The 18,149-nt window shown below is 48.3% G+C and overlaps 1 protein-coding gene across 1 annotated transcript in view; it reads left to right on the forward strand.

Annotated features, from left to right (window-relative positions):
• The window catches only part of RPL37A (ribosomal protein L37a), a 41,724-nt gene extending 24,770 nt beyond the window's left edge, over positions 1-16,954 (forward strand). The window contains exon 4 of the mRNA XM_047721008.1: positions 16,844-16,954. Within this exon, the coding sequence (XP_047576964.1) occupies positions 16,844-16,949 (106 nt within the window). The 3' untranslated portion in view covers positions 16,950-16,954. The remainder of the gene's footprint in view (positions 1-16,843) is intronic.
• The last annotated feature ends 1,195 nt before the right edge of the window (positions 16,955-18,149 follow it).

Genomic DNA, 18,149 nt, shown 5'->3' on the forward strand with positions numbered 1-18,149 from the left:
AAAATGAAACTGCAAGATCAAAATTAATACATGTTCAATGAAAACTTCTTATGTCACCTTCATTAGCTATTAAATATAACATTTACAAATTTCCTGTGAAAACATTTTTTTAGTTGAGGTTTTGGACTTTGCAGGAATCCCAGGAAACACAACTATCAAAATACCCTGGGATCACAAGCAACCATAAATTTAGTAAGTTCCGAGTAGTCAAACCACCTCAAAAGCAAAATTAGAAATATGCTTTAGAGATTGTGTGGACAAAGTTTCTGCAGTGCAGGTGCATTTGGACCTGCCAGATGTGATGGAGAGCCCCCCAAAGTCCAGATGCCCAGGGCCTATGAGCTCTCAGGCCACTCTGCCAACAAGCCTGGACCAGTCACTTTTCGTCCCTGACTCTTTCTTTTTGCTTGGTGAGGTCCCCCAGTGAGAAGCTCCCTCAGTGTCTTCTCGATGTAAAAAAAATCTGTGAATAGTTCTACTGTTTTTTCCTCTCTTATTAGTTTATTTTTCAGCCCATAAGATTTAAAGGGTGATGAATAATCAATCAACAATAGGAACCCGACTAGGGCTCCACTGCAGGAAGGCAGTTGGATGAGGCTGGCAATGTTTTCCTACACTAATTATTTGCCCAGGACCTTTATGACTTTTATCATAGTCACATAGCACCTTGCTATTATTCAAGTCAATAATTTCCCACAAATCATCCCATTCTGTTTTTTTCTCCAATTTATTTTTTGAATAAGTACAACATTCACATGTTTCACAAGTAAAGCAACAGAAACAGAAAACGGAATTCCTCCCCCTGCCCTGCTCCCATCACCCCATTTCCACTCACTTCTCGTTGCCCACAACCAGTTGGTTTCTTGTATAACCTTCCCAAGATATTTTGTGCGCATATGACAACATACAAATATACTTACTCCCCCCATGTTTTTTAAACAAAAGTTTTGCAAGTTAAATAGATACACACCTACTCGTTTTACTTAGCCATATTCCGTGGCGGTATTTCCCCAGCAATACACAGAGAGCATCCTCATTCCTGCTTGGTAACAGCTGCGAAGAATTTTCACTGTAGGCATTTACCAGAATTTATTTAAACCAAACATCCTATTGATGAATCTTTGGTTTTATTCCAATCCTTTGCTATCACAATAGTGTCCTCGTGAATATATTTCTAACTAAAAATCTGTGAATATCTTGCTGTTTTTTCTTCCGGTATCACTTTACTTTCAGCCCACAAGATTGAACATATGTTGTTGGGTTTGTACGGAAGTGTTACGGACTGGATGCTTGTGTGGCCTCAGAGTTCAAATGTTGGAGACAGGGCCTGTGAGGAGGTGACAGAGGTTAACTGAGATGGTACCCTGATCCCGCAGAGCAAGTGCCCTTAGAAGAAGAGGAAGAGACGTGCGAGGACATGGGGATGAGGCAGCCATCTTTGTCAGCTTCTCCACTATCAAGTTACTCTTTTTTTTTCTTTAATGTAGTCTTTTTTTTTTAAGATTTTATTTATTTATTTGTCAGACAAGTAGGCAGAGAGGCAGGCAGAGACAGAGAGAGGAGGAAGCAGGCTCCCCGCTGAGCAGAAAGCCGGATACGGGGCTCTATGCCAGGACCCTGAGATCATGACCTGAGCTGAAGGCAGAGGCTTTAACCCACTGAGCCACCCAGGCGTCCCTTTCAAGTTACTCTTTTCCCCTATTTGCGTTGCTGCGCTCTTTGGAAGGAAGTCACTATGCATAGCCAATACTTAGAGAGTGGTGGGGGGGTTATGTTCCCCTCTTTTTGAGAGAGGATTGTCTCTATAAATCACTTGGAATTCTTTTTTTTTTTTTTTTTTTTTAAAGATTTTATTTATTTATTTGACAGAGAGAGATCACAAGCAGGCAGAGAGACAGGAGGAAGCAGGTTCCCTGCTGAGCAGAGAGCCCGATGCGGGACTCGATCCCAGGACCCCGAGATCATGACCTGAGCCGAAGGCAGCGGCTTAACCCACTGAGCCACCCAGGCGCCCTCACTTGGAATTCTTTAAGAGAGATTTTTCTCTTCTTCCCCATTTATGTATTTATTCATATATTTATATCATATATATTTATATCTGTGTGGATTCATGGCGATTTTACATTTTGGAGTAAAAATCATTACTGCTTTACTTCATGGCTCAGATTTTTCCAGCTTTGTCCATTGGGGGAGCTCTTTTAGTTGGTTCCTGTGTCCCTTTGACATACCCCTATTAATGCAGGTTTTAAAAAATATTTTAGAAATATATTTTTAATACTTCCTTACTTTTTGGCCTTATAAGATGTTTCAGGTTCATAATGTGTGTGTGTGTGTGTGTGTGTGTGTGTGTGTGTGTGTGTGTATTTCTGCAGTCCTAGAATTAGCCAGTTATCCAAGGAGCCCTGGTTCCTTGTGTTGGAGAATGATATTAGAAATCAAGATCTAGGTGTTAGGTGTGCTTGTGGCCACTAGTGTGTCAAGAAGCACTTTTAATTCACTGAAAGCATTCAGGACACCTATATTTTCATTCTCTTCCTCTTAACCCCTGATAATGCCCATCAAAGACAACTGGTGACCTCACAGTTTCCTCGAAAGATCTTGGGGACTCCTCCTCCCTCTTCCTTCCCTCTTTTCCTTCCTCCTTTTCTCCCTTTCTTTCTTCATTTATTTATTTTTAAAGAATTTTTTTCTTTAAAGATTTTATTTATTTGACAGAGAGAGATCACAAGTAGGCAGAGAGGCAAGCAGAGAGAGAGAGAGGAGGAAGCAGGCTCCCTGCCGAGTAGAGAGCCCAATGCAGGACTTGATCCCAGGACCCTGAGATCATGACCTGAACTGAAGGCAGAGGCTTAACCCACTGAGCCACCCAGGTACCCCAAGCATTTACTTTTAAGTAATCTCTACACCCAACGTGTGGCTTAAGCTCACCAGCCCAAGATCGAGAATCACACGCTCTACTAACTGAGCCAGCCAGGAGGACCTCTTTCTTCATTTGAATTGTGACCCACGCTTTGCCTAAATCCTTCCCATCCTTCATGCCTTAGTCCTCCCTTGGCCACTCCAGCTTCCTTTCCGACATGCCTGTCTTGTTTCCTGTTGCAGGAGGCTTGGAAAACTCAAATTCAACAGAAGCCCAAATTACTCTTGGAAAGCAAATTCCATGGAACCCAGGCAGGTTTACCTTAGTTTTGTGGTTTGTACCCATATAGTTCAACTGTCTATGCTTTATTTGGGTTTCTCTGCCTTTCTGAGGTTCTGATACAGGCATCAGGGTTGAATTTTGTGATTCAGAGGCTGAGCTGAGCCGTGAATCTCATGCCTAGTGCAGCACTGGTGCCAAAGCAGTGAAGGTAAGCGGGGCTTCGAGATCACTTCCTCCAGCTTCTCCAGGGAAGACAGGGAAACAGACTCAGGGAGGAAAAAATCTCACCCAGGGCTATAAAGCTCATTAAAAGGCAGAGCTGTGTCTAGAAGAATTTTTGATCACTGGTCCAATGACCTTCCTGTTGTTGTGTATGGGCTCAGTCAAGATTTTTCTTCATGGGGTGGCTGGGTGGCTCAGTTGGTAAAGCTTCTGACTCTTGGTTTCAGCTCAGGTCATGATCTCAGGGTCGTGAGATCGAGTCCTGTGTCAGGCTCTGTGCTGGGCGTGGAACCTGTCTCTGGTTCTGTATCCCTACCCCCCCACCTCCCCACCCCCCGCTTTCCCTTTCCTTTCCCCGCTAGAGAAGATTTTTGTTCTCTAAGAATTATGTCCTAACATCCTAATATCTCCATCCCGCATCCATTGAGACCGCCAACTGCCCTCTGGTGGAGGCGGGCAGCCCAGTTCCTTGAAGCTACTCAGGTTTTGGAACCAGTAAGACCTGCGCTGAAAGCCTGACCTCACCTCTTAACAGCTGCTTAATCTCAGGCCTCCTCTCAGACTCTCGGTTTCCTTAACTGGAAAATTCGTCTAAGGATGCTTGGTCCACAGGAGTGTGTAAGTAAAAGCATGGGTACCAAAGCACCTAGAACATGCCAAAGAGATAACGGGCACTCAGCATTTGCCCAAGGTGTCTGAATTTGCTGGACTCTTCTGTACCTTCCCATCTAATACATTTTGTATCCTGAAACAAATGGAAAGCTTCTCTGTTACCTTTACTTCCTCTATGCCCTACAGAACTGGACACACAATGCTCAAAAATTCTTGCTGAATGAAGGAATGTCATAGAGAGCAAAATCTGCTCTTTGGAACTCATCCCTCGGGAAAACGGAAGGACAAATGGTGTCGCAGAATTTTCTGGAGTGTTTATGCATTCTGAAGGGGAGGGCCTGCTTCCTGCAGGTGTGTGGGGCAGGTGGGAAAGAGAGCAGCCCAGATACCTGGTCATTTTACAGGTGTGGAGACTGAGGTCCAGGGCAGGAGGGAATTGCGTGAGGCCCCCCGGGAGGGCTCTACCGATGGGCGTCTAACGGCTGGCCAGGCGGGAAGCCTGATGAAGCATCGTGGGGAATGGGGCCCTTTTGCTTTCATGCGTTCCTGCTTGCCTGTCCCTGCTTGGGGCCCGGGCATGTTCATCGCCAAACAAGATGTGGCAGGAAACCATGAATCAAGGGGAGGGGGTGTGTGTGAAGGCATTAATGACGTCGAGCTGACTTCTGGGTCTAAATCCCTTTCCCTCTCCTTCAAGCTTGCTCTGACCTGTCCTTGCCTGGTGGAGTCTGGAGGCTTCCTCAGCGCTGCCTTGCAAATCGCACCCCAAGCCAGGCGATGGCTGTGAGACCCCACGGCTGGCTCAGCGTGCACAGGGGAGTCAGAATCCGAGACCAAGCTGGACTGTTGCAGGGATGGGTGCCTTTCTGGAGCACAACTCTTACGAAAGGGGCATTTCCTTTGCAGGAAGTTTATCTGTAAGAGGCAGCGTGGCATTGAGCAGGGCTCGGCAAACTTCTTCTGTAAAGAGCCGGGTAGTAAATATCTTAGGCTTTGAGGGCCACACAATCCCTCCTGCAAATATTGCAACTCTTCTGTTACAGTGCAAACACAGCCAGACAAGACACACATGAACAGATGTAGCTGCCTTCCAGTAAAGCTTTATTTATAGATGCTGAAATTTTGAGTTTTGTCTTAATTTTTGCACATCACAAACTATAGTTTCCCTTTGATGGTTTCCCCCCAACTATTTAAGAGTGTAAAAACCCTTCTTAGCTTGATGGCCCGTACAGAAACAGGCACCTGGGCAAACGGTGAGGGAGTTTTCAGAGTCTGCGGACTTGGGAGTCAGTCAGCCTGAGGTCTGAAGCCCAGCTCAGTGGCACACTTGACATCTGCTCTCTGCCGGGTGACAGGCTCTCTGAGCCTCAGTGCCCCCATTTGTAAATAGGGATAACAGTGTCTACCTCATAGGGTTTTCGTAGGCATCAAATGAGACTGCGAGAGGAAGAACCTGATGTGCGATGTGAAGTCCTTGAGAGATGGAGGTGGCTCGTGCTGCTTTGGTCAGTGGTGGGAGAACTTGTAATGGGGCCGACAGTGATTCCTTGCGCTCTATTTCTACTCCGAGCCTCTGAGATCTGCTGGGAAAGGCAGTCACCACAGGCCTTTTACAAAGGCTGTAACCCTCTTCTCCTGCTTGCATCAAAATCCCGTTTGTGTCCAGTTTGCTTCAACTGAACACACGCTCACGAGGCGCCTACTTCGTGCGGGGCTTAGGGTGCAGGGATGTGGAAAGATGAACATGGCCCAGTTCCTGCCAACAAGATAGGTACCTCCTTTGGAGGGGCGGTAAGATACAAACCCAAATAACCACAAATCGAAACAGCATGCAGAAGAAGCCTTCCCAGGGAATCGATCAGGGCTCCCATTTATGGAGTGCCAGGTGCTATGCTAAATTCTTAATGTCCATATGTTAATCTCATTTATATAACCCCAAAAGGAGAGGGTGATGATGAACCTCATTCGATAAGTGGGAGAATGGTGACAGGGAGACCATTAAGGTACTCCTGTGGAGATTTATAGCCAGGCTGACTGGTGTGGGAGCCGGGGCTTATCTGTGGGAGCCCAGACAGCCCTTCTGGCTGTGATGGTCAGGTCGCTTCACAGAGAGAAGCTGGGAAGGTTTCTCCAGGTGTTGACTGGGGAGCAAGGGCGGGGATGGGGAAGGATTCAGGCAGAGAGAACAACAGAGCAAATGTCCATTGCCGGGACTGTGGAATGCTCTAGGCATGTTTGGGGAACAGCAAGTGGCCTGTTGAACCTGGGGAGAGCATTCCGTACAGGGTCCTGTCCCCTCATGGATCTCTCTGTGCCTTCAAGCGGTGCTGGGGGAGGGGCAAGGCCCGCGGCCTGCCCTGGGTTCAGGGAATAGGAACTTCCTTGCAACAAAGGAAGACCTTCCCACGGTGAAACATCTGCCATGCAATGTATTCAGTTCTTCACACTTGTTTTTTCACCCATCGTTCCCCTGCCCCCGTCCAGACATAACTATCCTGGGGTGAAGAAGAGGCCACAGGGCATAGGGACTCCAGCACTGGCCTGGACACAGGTGTCTCAGCGGATGCCATGTGACCCTGGGGGGGTGGTCACAAGCCTGCTCCTGTCTCAGTTCCTTCAAACATGACATTAGGGGTTAGGTGATCTCTAGGTCCTTTCCAGTTCTAACCTTCCACATTACAGCACAGTATCCCTGCACCAGTAAGGGAGGGAGCTTTGGGGGCTGGGATGGTGTAGGTGGGGTTTTGGGGGGCAACGTGAGATGACTGACAGCAGCTGCTCCCTGGGCAAGAGGGAGCACTCCCAGCCTTTGTGTTGTCCCTGTGCCGCTTAGTTAACCCACCCCTACTGAATTCATGTCACTCCTTCTGGACTTCTGGAGCTTTCCATATCCCTGTCCTTCATCCATCTGTCCACCAGTACATCAGCTTTTTAATTAGTTCATTTATTCACAACTAGCCTCTGGAGCCGGAGTTGGAATCCCAGATCTGCCAGCTCCCGGACCAGGGGTGCGTTACAAAACCTCCCTGTGCCTTAGTGTCCTCCTCTGTGAAGAAAATTGTGGAATTTGCCTTACGGGGCGGTGAAGGATTAAATTAGTCATCCATACGAGGTGCTGAAAATCAACCTGGCAACCTTTACGTGTTCATGATCATCATTATTATTTTAACTAAGCGCTACGCCCAATATGGGGCTTGAACTCACAACCCTGAGATGGAGCGTTGCGTGCTCCACCGTCGGAGCCGGCCAGGTGACACTATTCTTCGTATTATTATTTAAACCATCTCTTGAGTGGATATTGTGTTCCAGGCAGGGTGTTAAGAGCTTTTCCTCTGTGACATGTTCACCTTCCCTACAGCCCTACAAGGGAGGCATTACTGAGTCTACTTTCCCTAGGAAGGAACCAAGGTCTAAAGAGGACCTGACTTGCCCAAGATGGGCTTCTGCCCCCCAGGGCAGCAGAGGACACGTCAGCGGGGCTGAGAAAGAGACGGCAGGGAAGGGCGGGCAGGTCACCTCCTGCCCCTCTCCCTGAACACCCATCTCAGGGTGCCTCCCTCTACACGGTGTGGTTCTTTGCTCAGACCTGGACTCCTGCTGCTGTCTTGTCTTGAACTGTACAACCTGTCAACACCTGAGAATCATTTGCAGTGACTGGGGGGTAAATGTGATTTAGGAGCCGGAGGGGGTCGGGGGTGGGGGAGAGGGGGAGAGGCTCCAGGAGATTGGTTCACATTGGAGCTGCCTCTCGGCCAGAGCAAAAGGGAAATCTCCAGCCTGGGACTGGTCAGGATGTTAATACTTAGGTGAGTGAAGACACACGTCTCAGCTCTTATCCCAGGCATATCAGACCAATCCTGCTGCGCCACAGAGCAACTTCCTCTCAGGTCTTCTTTCTCTGGTCCGATGCTGGGCAGATGGTGTGCTCCGCTTACTGGAACTAAGTGTGGAAATGATAAAAATAGAAACACGAGACATGTGGATGTCGCTGGAACTGAAACTTGACACTATAGGTCTGATCGAAAATCCAGCAGGCCTCTCTCCCGACCCTTTGTCCCTGCTCCCCCTTCCCATGGCCGGTGCTTGCAGGGGACACCCCCAGCCCCAGATCTCCCCAAATCCCGCTGTTGTTAGCTCTGGCTTCATTAGCCCTACTCCTCACAGATAATCTGGTGAGGTAACCCCTTCATGCAAGTCCCATGATCCCCGCAGGTGTGCATACGAACACACACCCCACTCCTGTGCCACTGGGGCTCCCCTCCCAGCTTTAAAGTTTTCATTGAAGACTTCCTGCCTGCTGTCCACTGAACCTTCTGGAGTTTCTCTCTTACACTTTTCATGGGGAAAAGCAGCTTCCTCGCTCCTTTGGGGTCCATCTCCTTCCCCCTTCAGGGCCTAGCTTATGCAGCACCTCCTTCAGAGAGTCTCAGACCCCTGTCTTTGGCCTTTGGTTAGCCTTCTCTTTGTTCCTGTTGCCTGAACCTATTTCAAAGTCTACTCTCCACACAGAAGTCCAACTTTCTTAAAGTTTTAGGATGCCTCCTCTGCGTGCCCCCGTTTCCAGACCCCACTGTTGGCAACCTGGAGCCCACACTCCTCTGTACTTCTGGTGATTTCCATGTGGACTGCAGATTCTAGGGGTGACTTGGGTCTCCATAGGACCCACATCAGGGGCCGACCAGAACTCTCGAAACCCTCTTTCCCTTCCAAATTCTGACAAGACCAGTTTTGATTGCCCACAACTTCAGACTCCATTTTTGCCTTTTCCTTTAAAGTCTTTTTTAAAGATTTTATTTATTTACTTGACACACAGAGAGAGATCACCAGTAGGCAGAGAGGCAGGCAGAGAAAGAGGGGGAAGAAAACTCCCTGCTGAGCAGAGAGCCCGATGTGGGACTTGATCCCAGGACCCTGAGATCATGACCTGAGCTGAAGACAGAGGCTTAACCCACTGAGCCACCCAGGCACCCTAAAGATTTTTTTTTAAAGCTTTTATTTATTCATTTGTCAGAGAGAGAGCGAGCGAAAGCAAGCACAGGCAGACAGAGTGGCAGGCTGAGGCAGAGGGAGAAGCAGGCTCCCTGCCGAGCAAGGAGCCCTATGTGGGATTCGATCCCAGGACGCTGGGACCATAACCTGAACCGAAGGCAGCTGCTTAACCAACTGAGCCACCCAGGCATCCCTAAAGATTTTTTTAAAAGGAATTTCTACCCTCAACATGAGGCTCAAACCCACAACCCTGAGATCAAGGGTCACATGCTCCACTGACTGAGCCTGCCAGGTGCCCCATTGCCTTTTCCTTTAAGGATGAACTTGCTTTGAGGAACCCAGGAGCCCGGATGTATTGACGACTGACCTAGTTACTGACCCATCCTAAAGATGTCTCTCATGAGGTCCATCCTTCAGGCTCCAGCATATTTCATGTTTTGGGCACCAGTTTTCCTTCTCAACCCCAGTCGAAGTACTGATCTACCTCCTTGACCCCACATCTCACAGAGGTTTGCTGTATAAAGGCCTCTAGAGTGGAAAGATTATGATGGCTTTGCTTTGTTATAGGTTTCATGTTTTATTTTAATCTCTTTAAACCCCCATTTTGGGTACTATTGATGCCAAGCCCTCATCTTGGGAAGGGAGAAGCCATCAACTGCCCTGCTCTGCACAGCTCCAAACCATCTGGGCCGTGTCACCCCCAGAGCCGGGAAGGCTGAAGGATCCTCAGGTTCCCCACAGCCAAGGATGAGGCAACAGTGGTGAGCTCCTCTATGTGAGCACACCACATGGCTGTCCCCGACTTGCTTCTCCTAGCTTCTCGGAGGCGCTTCTGGGCCACTGCTCCCCAAGTCAGTCCCTCCGGGCCATCATAATAGTGCCATAGCTCTTGGGGGCTCAAGCAACAGAAATCCCTGGCTTTCAGTTCCAGAAGCTGGAACCCCAAGTTTAAAGCGTTGGCTTCTTTTGAAGATTCTTGCCTGGGTTTCTCCCTGAGTCTTTCTATGGTTCTCCTTCTGCACCTGTCTGCAACCAATTTTTCTCTTATTAGGTCCCAGGAATGTTGGATTAAGCCCACCCGAATGACCTCATTGTAACTTAATCCCCTCTTTACAGACTCTGTCTCCAAATACGGCCACGTTCCGAGCTATCCGGGGTTAGAACTTCAGCTTACGAATCTGGGGGACATAATTCAGCCCCTAACACTTTCCATTTTTAAATACCCACTGCCTGGTTTTAGGGCCTCTTGGACCTTCATTTAGGCTCCTGAAAAAACATTTCCTCCTCTGTAAAGATCAGTAAGGATACTGATATCTTGAAGTTCTTATGAAGATTAGGTGCCTAGGAGGCTTACCGGAGGCTGGAAGACAGTAGGTGCTTAGAAACGCGGGTGTGATGGTGACGCTAATACCGCCACTGTTGTTAGTGGATGTCTTGATTGGAACAGATTTCCTTTCTTATAGCACCTTACAATCATTTTTGCTGGGGGTGGGGGGGCAGGGGTCACTCTCATTTCGCTCATTTCTTTTTCTTTTTTCTTTTCTTTTTTTAAAGATTTATTTATTTGTTTGAGAGAGAGAGAGAACACTCAAGCAGGAGGAGAGGCAGAGGGAGAGGGAGAGAAGCAGACTCCCTCCCGAGCACGGAGCCCTACCTGGGGCTCAATCTCATGACCTTGAGATCCCAACCTGAGCCAAAACCAAGAGTCAGTTGATTAGCCAACTGAACCACCCAGGGGCCCCTATTTTGCTCATTTCTTTTCAAAAGAGGCTGCCCGGTGGCTGCCCAGCTCCCCAAGTTCAGGTCCAAGGCACTCTGCACTCCTACTGTGAGGACCTTGAAGTGTTCCAGCAGGAGGAGGCACCAGGCCTGCCCCAGCTCTCCCATCTCTTCCTGGTAACCTGGAGGCCCTGGGGCTCCCTTCACCACAACTCACTCCGGCGTCTGTTTTTGACCTTGGCACCTTCCCCTGAGCTGTGCCAGGTGCCTGGGGGCCTGCCAGCTCTCCCAGCCTGACAAGCTGACTCTCTTCCATCACTCAAGTGACCTGGGAAATCCCAGCTCCCCTCCAGCAATCCAGCAAGAGCAATCCCAGGAAAGGTGCTCCCGTGTGAGGATGCGGGCCCACCGCCCTCCCTTACACACTCGAGGCTTGGCTTGCACTCCCAGCCCCTGCTCAGAAAGGCTTTCTGCTCAAGACTCTCTGTTTACATGCCTCCAAGCGTCCATCTCTCTCAATATTTTTTTTAAATCTTGAATTGTAGGGCTGGGTCTCATTTCATTCTCTGTCCAAGGTATCACGCATGCATGGACATGCTGGTTAGGGAGGCAGGGTCTCCCCAGTTTACAGAGCAGTCACGCGTGAGCACTTGTTCCTCTCTCCACCCTGCTTCTGGCTCCTGTGCTTTAGTTTCTGCTGGTTCCCCTCTGCCTGGAAGCACGTCCTCTGCCTCGTACCCTGGTGGCTGCCTGTCTTCAGTCAGGCCCAGGCCAAGGCTTTGGAGATGCATCGCTGACCTTCCCCAGCAGAGCCGAGGCCCCATCCCAGGTGGCTCCACTGGACCTCTTGTGGCTTCTTGGCCATACTTGCCATCCTGTACTGGGATGGGCTGTTTGGGTAGCCTCCTCAGCTGGACCGGCAGCTCCACGAGGGCAGGCATGACAATTTATTGGACTCTGCAGCCCCAGTGCCCAGCACAGTGCCTGGATGCGATGAATGGAGCCTGCGAGGAGGGCTCTGAACCCTGGCAGTGCTGGGCAGGGCCTTTCGTGGCATTTTCCGTTTGGCCTCACCTCTTCCTTTGTCCTGTTTTTAGCCTAATTCCTTTCAAGGAGCTGGCATGGGACTCTGAGCTCATTTTCATGATTGCTTTAAATATTTGGGGCTGTTGGCATGCCAACACGAGGACCCACGCTAAGGAGGGAGAGGAATTCTTCAGCTCTCTGGGTCCTGCCCAAACACAAGGAATGTGCCAGAGACCGGGGAGGTTCTAAGAAAGTGCCAGATAGGGTCGAACTAAACCGCTTTTCTACCTGACTGAAGGAGCCAGGAATTTTGGCAGGAGATAAAAAGTAAGAGGACACAGAGATCTGGGGGGGTGGGGGCAAGGGAGGGACAGCATTCCAGGAAACCCAGGGAGAGCCCTAGATGGCAGCGAAGGAAGGGGTGGCAGCAGCACCCATCTGGAGATGGGAGTGTCCATGCCCCGAAACAGGGAGGACCCCCCTGGAGCAAATGTGTGGACGCCCGAACTGTCCCAGGAGCCTATTTTGAAAATCAGATAGATAGGAGGAGACGGAAAGTCTTCTCATGGAAGAACTTGGGAGCCCCCCCAAAGAAGCTCACGAACATCTGCATGAGAAGGGGCTTCAGAGCACAGCCCCATTGCCGTATGGATCAGGAAACGGAAGCTCAGAGAGGAATGGGATGACTGAGAGTACACAGTTTAGGGTAGAAGCGCTAGGACTGGGACCCAGATCTCCTCCTTCTCTTTCCAAGACTCCCACCTGCTCAAGGGCTGGTGAGGAGTTGGATTAGGTTCTTCAGGTTTTCCCTAATAATTGTTACATATAGACTAGAAAGTCTCGATTCTGCCTGGCGAGCTCTTGTTACCTGCCAGGCATTGTCCTAATTGGGTCCCATGTTTGATCAGAGCAGCCTGACAGACATTCATTAGCTCCATTTTAAAGATGGGGAATCTAGGTGTAGAGGCCAAGGGATTTGCCTAGATTAACCAGCTACTGAGCATCGAAGTCCAGGTTTTAACCCAGAGACTGCCTGATTCTGGAGGGTGTGCTTTTAACAGCTACTCTCTAAAACCTTCCCCGCCCAACTCTGACAGATCCCAAGAGACTGGGTCAAAGGAAAGCTAGCCTAGATCTTCTAGATGAAAATGCAACATCACAGCCCTCCTGACAGTGAAATTTGAGGTGGATACACGTGGGCATCTGAAGGAGTCTTTCCTAAAGACACCCTAGTCCAAATGGAATATTATGCAGCCATAAAGAGGATGAGACCTTGCCATTTGCAACAACATGGATGGACCTAGAGGGTATCATGCTAAGTGATATAAGTCAGAAAAGACAGATTTCATGTGAGTTCACTTACATGTGGAGTTTAAAAAACAAAACAAATGAATAAACAAATCAACAGATAAAAAGCTACATCAGACCTATAATACAAAGGGAAAATGGATGGTTGCTAGAGGGGGAAGGGAGTCGGGGATGGGCAAAATGGGTGAAGAGGAGTGGTAGACCGAGGCTTCCAGTTATGGAATGAGCGAGTCATGGGAATACAAGGTTGAGCATGGGGAGCACAGTCAATGGTCTAAGAGTGCTGTGTGGGGTGCCTGGGTGGCTCAGTGGGTTAAAGCCTCTGCTTTCAGCTCAGGTCATGATCCCAGTGTCCTGGGATTGAGCCCCACATCGGGCTCTCTGCTCAACAGGGAGCCTGCTTCCTCCTCTCTCTCTCTCTGCCTGCCTCTCTGCCTACTTGTGATCTCTGTCTGTCAAATAAATAAATAAAATCTTTTAAAAATTTTAAAAAAATTAAAAATTAAGAGTGCTGTGTGGTGACACATGAGTGCAGCATAACATACAGGCTTGCTGAATCACATTGTTGTACCCCAAAACTATTGTGTCACCATGTGTCCACGATACTCAAACATGTCTTCCAAAAAGAAAGAGAACTAAAACAAAGACTCCTCAAAGAGCCCTGCCACTACGAAGGTAAAGATGGACAGAGGGCCCCCAGTGGGGCTACTGATCCAGGAGCAAGAGGGAGGAATGAGACAAGGGAGCCCAACAGAGCAGCTGTGTGGATGGAGACCGATTCCTGACTCACTTCCCGAGTTGGCTGCTGAATCCACGCCTCAGAGTGTGGATTCGTCAAAGAGGACAACAGCCCTCTGGAATTCACTCACTTCCCATTGCTAGAGCAACTTCAAGCTCACGAAGTGCTCTCTCTCACAGATTCTCATTGGATTCTTACAACAAGGCAGGGTAACTATTTCCAATTTAAAGATGAGCACACTGGCCCAGAGAAGTTCAGTGACTTGCTCAGAATCACCAGCTAGCTAACAGCAGTGTACAGACCAGAACCCGGGTCTTTTGAACCCTACATGGAAATCCTTTATTTTGGGACCACTTCTGGTGGATAAAGGAGCCAGTAGAGATACTGCTGGAAGCTGCACTTGTGTCTCAGGAGACGATGACTCCACTCCCAGCTCTACGCTTGCCCTGATCAGGCTACAGAAAATCCTCTTTCTTTTGCCATTGTGGCTTCAAGGATGGTCACGTGACACGACTCTAGCTCATGAGGCAGGAATGGGAGTCTGCCAGGAGCCTATGGGAAAACTTCTCTTGCTCCTACAAACCACGGGAAGGGGCAGCCTTTCTATTCCTCTGGTTGCTGTTATGCCTTGTAACATGATGGCTGGGACCAAGTTGCTGCTTGGAAGCAGCCAGCACATGGAAGAGGAATGAGCAAAGAGAGGAGAGAGCCTGGGTCCTTGATAACATCATTCAGTCAACACTGAGGCCCACTGGCCTCGGGCTGCACATCCCAGATATCAGAACTTTGAATATGGCACACTGGAGAAAATCAGAGTCCAGAAACTTTTTGTGTCCTTCTGAAGGGTTAGCATAATCTCCCAGAAGGTCCCTAGAAGACTGCCCTCATGACTTTTTGACAAGTGCCCTGGGAATGGCATGACTGTCTTATGAGTTGGGGTAAAAATAGCAAGCTCTCCACAATATAACTTTTACTGTGTACCAGGCACGCTCCTAAGTGCTGTATCAAAATGCCCTAGAAGAGATACTATTAATATTCTCACTTTAGATAGGAAGAAATGGAAATAAAGAGTTCAGATAGTTTCCCCAGGGACCACATAGCTAGGAAGTAGCAGAGCTAAGTTTTGAACTCAGGGAGCAGCACTTGTGTCCCTAACCACTATTTACTCAAGTTGAGAATGTGGGCAGCTTCGCTGAAGCACATGGTTGTATGAAGTAGAGGTGGGATTTGAACAAAATTTAAGTTCTGTTGGGAAAGAGGGAGAGACAGATGTTGTTGTTAGCAAGAGTGTTTGTTACCGTTGACCCTGTTGGCTACTCTTCCTATAGGTTTCCTTTGACAGGAGCCAGCAAATATCCTTGTGGTTGAAACTAGTTTGAGTGTTTCTCAAACCATTACCTGTAGCTCAGCTGTCCTGACTAAGATGAGTTACTGTTGTAGGCTCGAACGGAAAAGCCGAGAATGATTTAAGGATGGATAGGATTTAAAGCAAATGGACATTCCAGGCAAAGAGAATTGCAAAAGAAAATGTATAGAGGACACAGCTGGAAGTATACAGTAGGGTCAGATCTTTGAAGTCCTTGAACGCCAAGTGGAGGAGTGTGGGCTTTATTCAGACTGTGAGGACTGCAGGGGATGTTTGAGCAGGGGTGTAGCTGGGCATCTAGAGAGATGCATTCCAAGGCAAAGCAAAGGAAGGAGTGTGGAGAGGAGAGAGTTGGTTGACAAGAGGACCTGCCTTATAATAAAAGTTTGAATGAGAGAGAAAGTGTTGGAAATGGCGAGGGAGAGACACTCTAGGAGCACGAAACGATGGTTTGATCTGATGGCTGGTTAGGTGTTTGAGGAGGAGGAATCCAAGGTATCTTTGAAGCTTCAAGCTTTGGAGGCAGGAAGAAGGAAACCAAGAACTTGCCTGGCAGAGGGGGACGACAGGCAGCAGGATGGGGTGGATTTGGTGTTGGGCTTGAAGATTTTGAGACGATGGACACCCACATGGCAATGTGGGATTGGGACATTCATGATGAGTGAGAACAGACGTGTCAGTTAGCATGCTGAGGGCGTGGGTGGAGGGAATGAGACCTCCAAGGAAGAGCATGTGGAGAGTGGATTGGGGCCTGGACCTGAGGAAACCCCCAGCACTGCCTGGTCCCAGGGGAGTGCACATAACAACAAACATGGAGGCAGATCAGAGGCCTTGAAGGAAGACCCAGCAAGCCTGGAGACAGAACTGGGCACTAGAGGGCTTCAGGAAAGAGTGGTCAGTAGTGCTCAATCCTAGAGCTACAGAGAAGTCCAGGTTGGTGAGAGCAAACATCTTAGGTATATCAAAAGAAGAGATTTGGAAGACCGTGGACAATCCAACATCTTTACAAGCTGCTGGTGGGGATATAAATTGGTAGAATCCTTCAGAAGGCCCATTAGGCACATGTTTCCAGGACCTTAAAAATGTATAAAATTGCTGATCCAGAAATTCTTCTTCAAGGAATATAACCCCAAAGGCATAACGATTAAAGCTTGAGTACCTTCTCAACCCATGACACCGTGTCAAGGAGGGGATTGTTTTCAGGCCTTTATATTTAATAACTAATTTAGTGATCAGGACAACCCTGTAAGGTAAGTGGTATTCATACTTTTCATGAGCGAATCGTCATTTTACAAACAAAGGAAAGGAGGCCAAGAGAGGTATGTCATTTGAGCTAAGGGATCGAGGTCTGGGGTGAACAGCTGAAAGGCCCTTGATCTTAACCACCAGGCCATCCTACTTCTTGAGAAGATGAGGAATGAGCACCGCACTGCACCCCTGAGTGTGTTCCACTTAGTATTATAATAACAGGAAACACTAACTGCTTAACAGCTGGAGGTTGGCTAAATAAAGTCTGATTTCCAAATGAGAGCACGATGCTATATAGATGTTAAAAATCATGTTGTAAAAGAACACTCAGTGACATGGGAAAAAGGTTGATGATACATTTTTAAGTGAGAAAAGCTGTTTTCAAAACAGTATGATCTCGAAGAAAGGAAGATGTTTGTTATTACTCACATGTGTGTACATGACAGACGGATCTGGCCTGTGCCCCCACCAGGTGCCCTCCTTCACCCACCCTGCCTGGCCCAAGAGCCCGGACCCACGCCCCAGTCACTTGGCGGTGTCATCCTCATGCCTCTGGATTGGAGCGCTGTGTATTTTAACAAAGGTAAGAGGGATGCGTGGCAGAGTTCGATGCCCCCAATGTCATCGTTTCCCCTCAGGTCACTCCTAGAATACTTTCTCGATGAGGCAGGATCCCCGGGAGTGTTGACCATTGGAGATGGTTGAGTGGAGCTCACAGGAAGAATACTTCAGATCTATGGGACCTCTTCGAAGCGGTGTAGAGGAGAAGATATGTCCTTCCAATGTAAGAGATGCTGGAAAGTACCTGAGAATAGGGTGTCCTGGTTCTTGGACTAGGGAAGGTGGGCCAGTCCCCTATGCCTGGAGTCACCAGCTTTCTGTTGTGGGCAACTGAGCTCCAAGATAATTCAGAAACCCCACTCAGAGTCCTCTGCTTCACCCCAGCTCCACAGCCATGTTCAAGCAAAGCCCAGAACTGATGGCTTAGAAAAATATTTAATTGAGATTCCTCCTACAGTGCTTATTTCTGTCTCAATAAGGCCTTGGCATGTCATGGGTAGCTAAATATATTGGCTGTTTCCTCTCCAATGCCAGCCTAGTTTTTTAAATGTTCCCAAGTACATCTGCCCAGTTTTCTCTTAGAGAGAATTTACAGCATTAGCCCTCTGTAACCCAGAATGAGGGGGGGGGGGGACAACCATGGAGGAGGTTAACTTAGAGAAGAGAAGCCAGGGTAGTTATGTCTGTGCAGGGTAAGTATTCATTCATTCGTTCCTTCATTCGTTCATTCAGGAACCATCTGTTGAGCTTCTTCTGAGTTACTGGCACTGTGCTTAATGTGGAGACAGAACAGATGTATGGAATTAGACCTGGTTCCTGCCCTCAAGGTGTTCACGGTCCAGATCAACCAGTGACACAGAGTCTTAATGATGGAGGATGAACAAAACAGAGCTGAAGGCAGGCTTTACGGTGCCCCAGAGTGAGGATACACAGAGGACATTTCTAAATAGCATCTCTATCTGTCCTAGCAGGGCTTAGGAATTGGAAGGGGGAAGAGCTCAGCAAAAATATAAGGATACATAGGATTTAGGTGCACATCACATTAGTTTGGGGTCAACAGCATAGGCCCTTTTCTCAACAGAATTCCTCCACTGGGTTTGGCATTTGATTCTAAGGAAGCCTTGAGTACAATTCATTTTTCCTCTCTAAACTCTGGTTTCTTTATCTATAAATATATTATTGCCAGGCAGATGTTTTAGAAACATTTTGAGAAGCCC

Source organism: Lutra lutra, chromosome 3 (genome assembly GCF_902655055.1).
Source record: "Lutra lutra chromosome 3, mLutLut1.2, whole genome shotgun sequence".
Classification (NCBI taxonomy): Eukaryota; Metazoa; Chordata; class Mammalia; order Carnivora; family Mustelidae; genus Lutra; species Lutra lutra.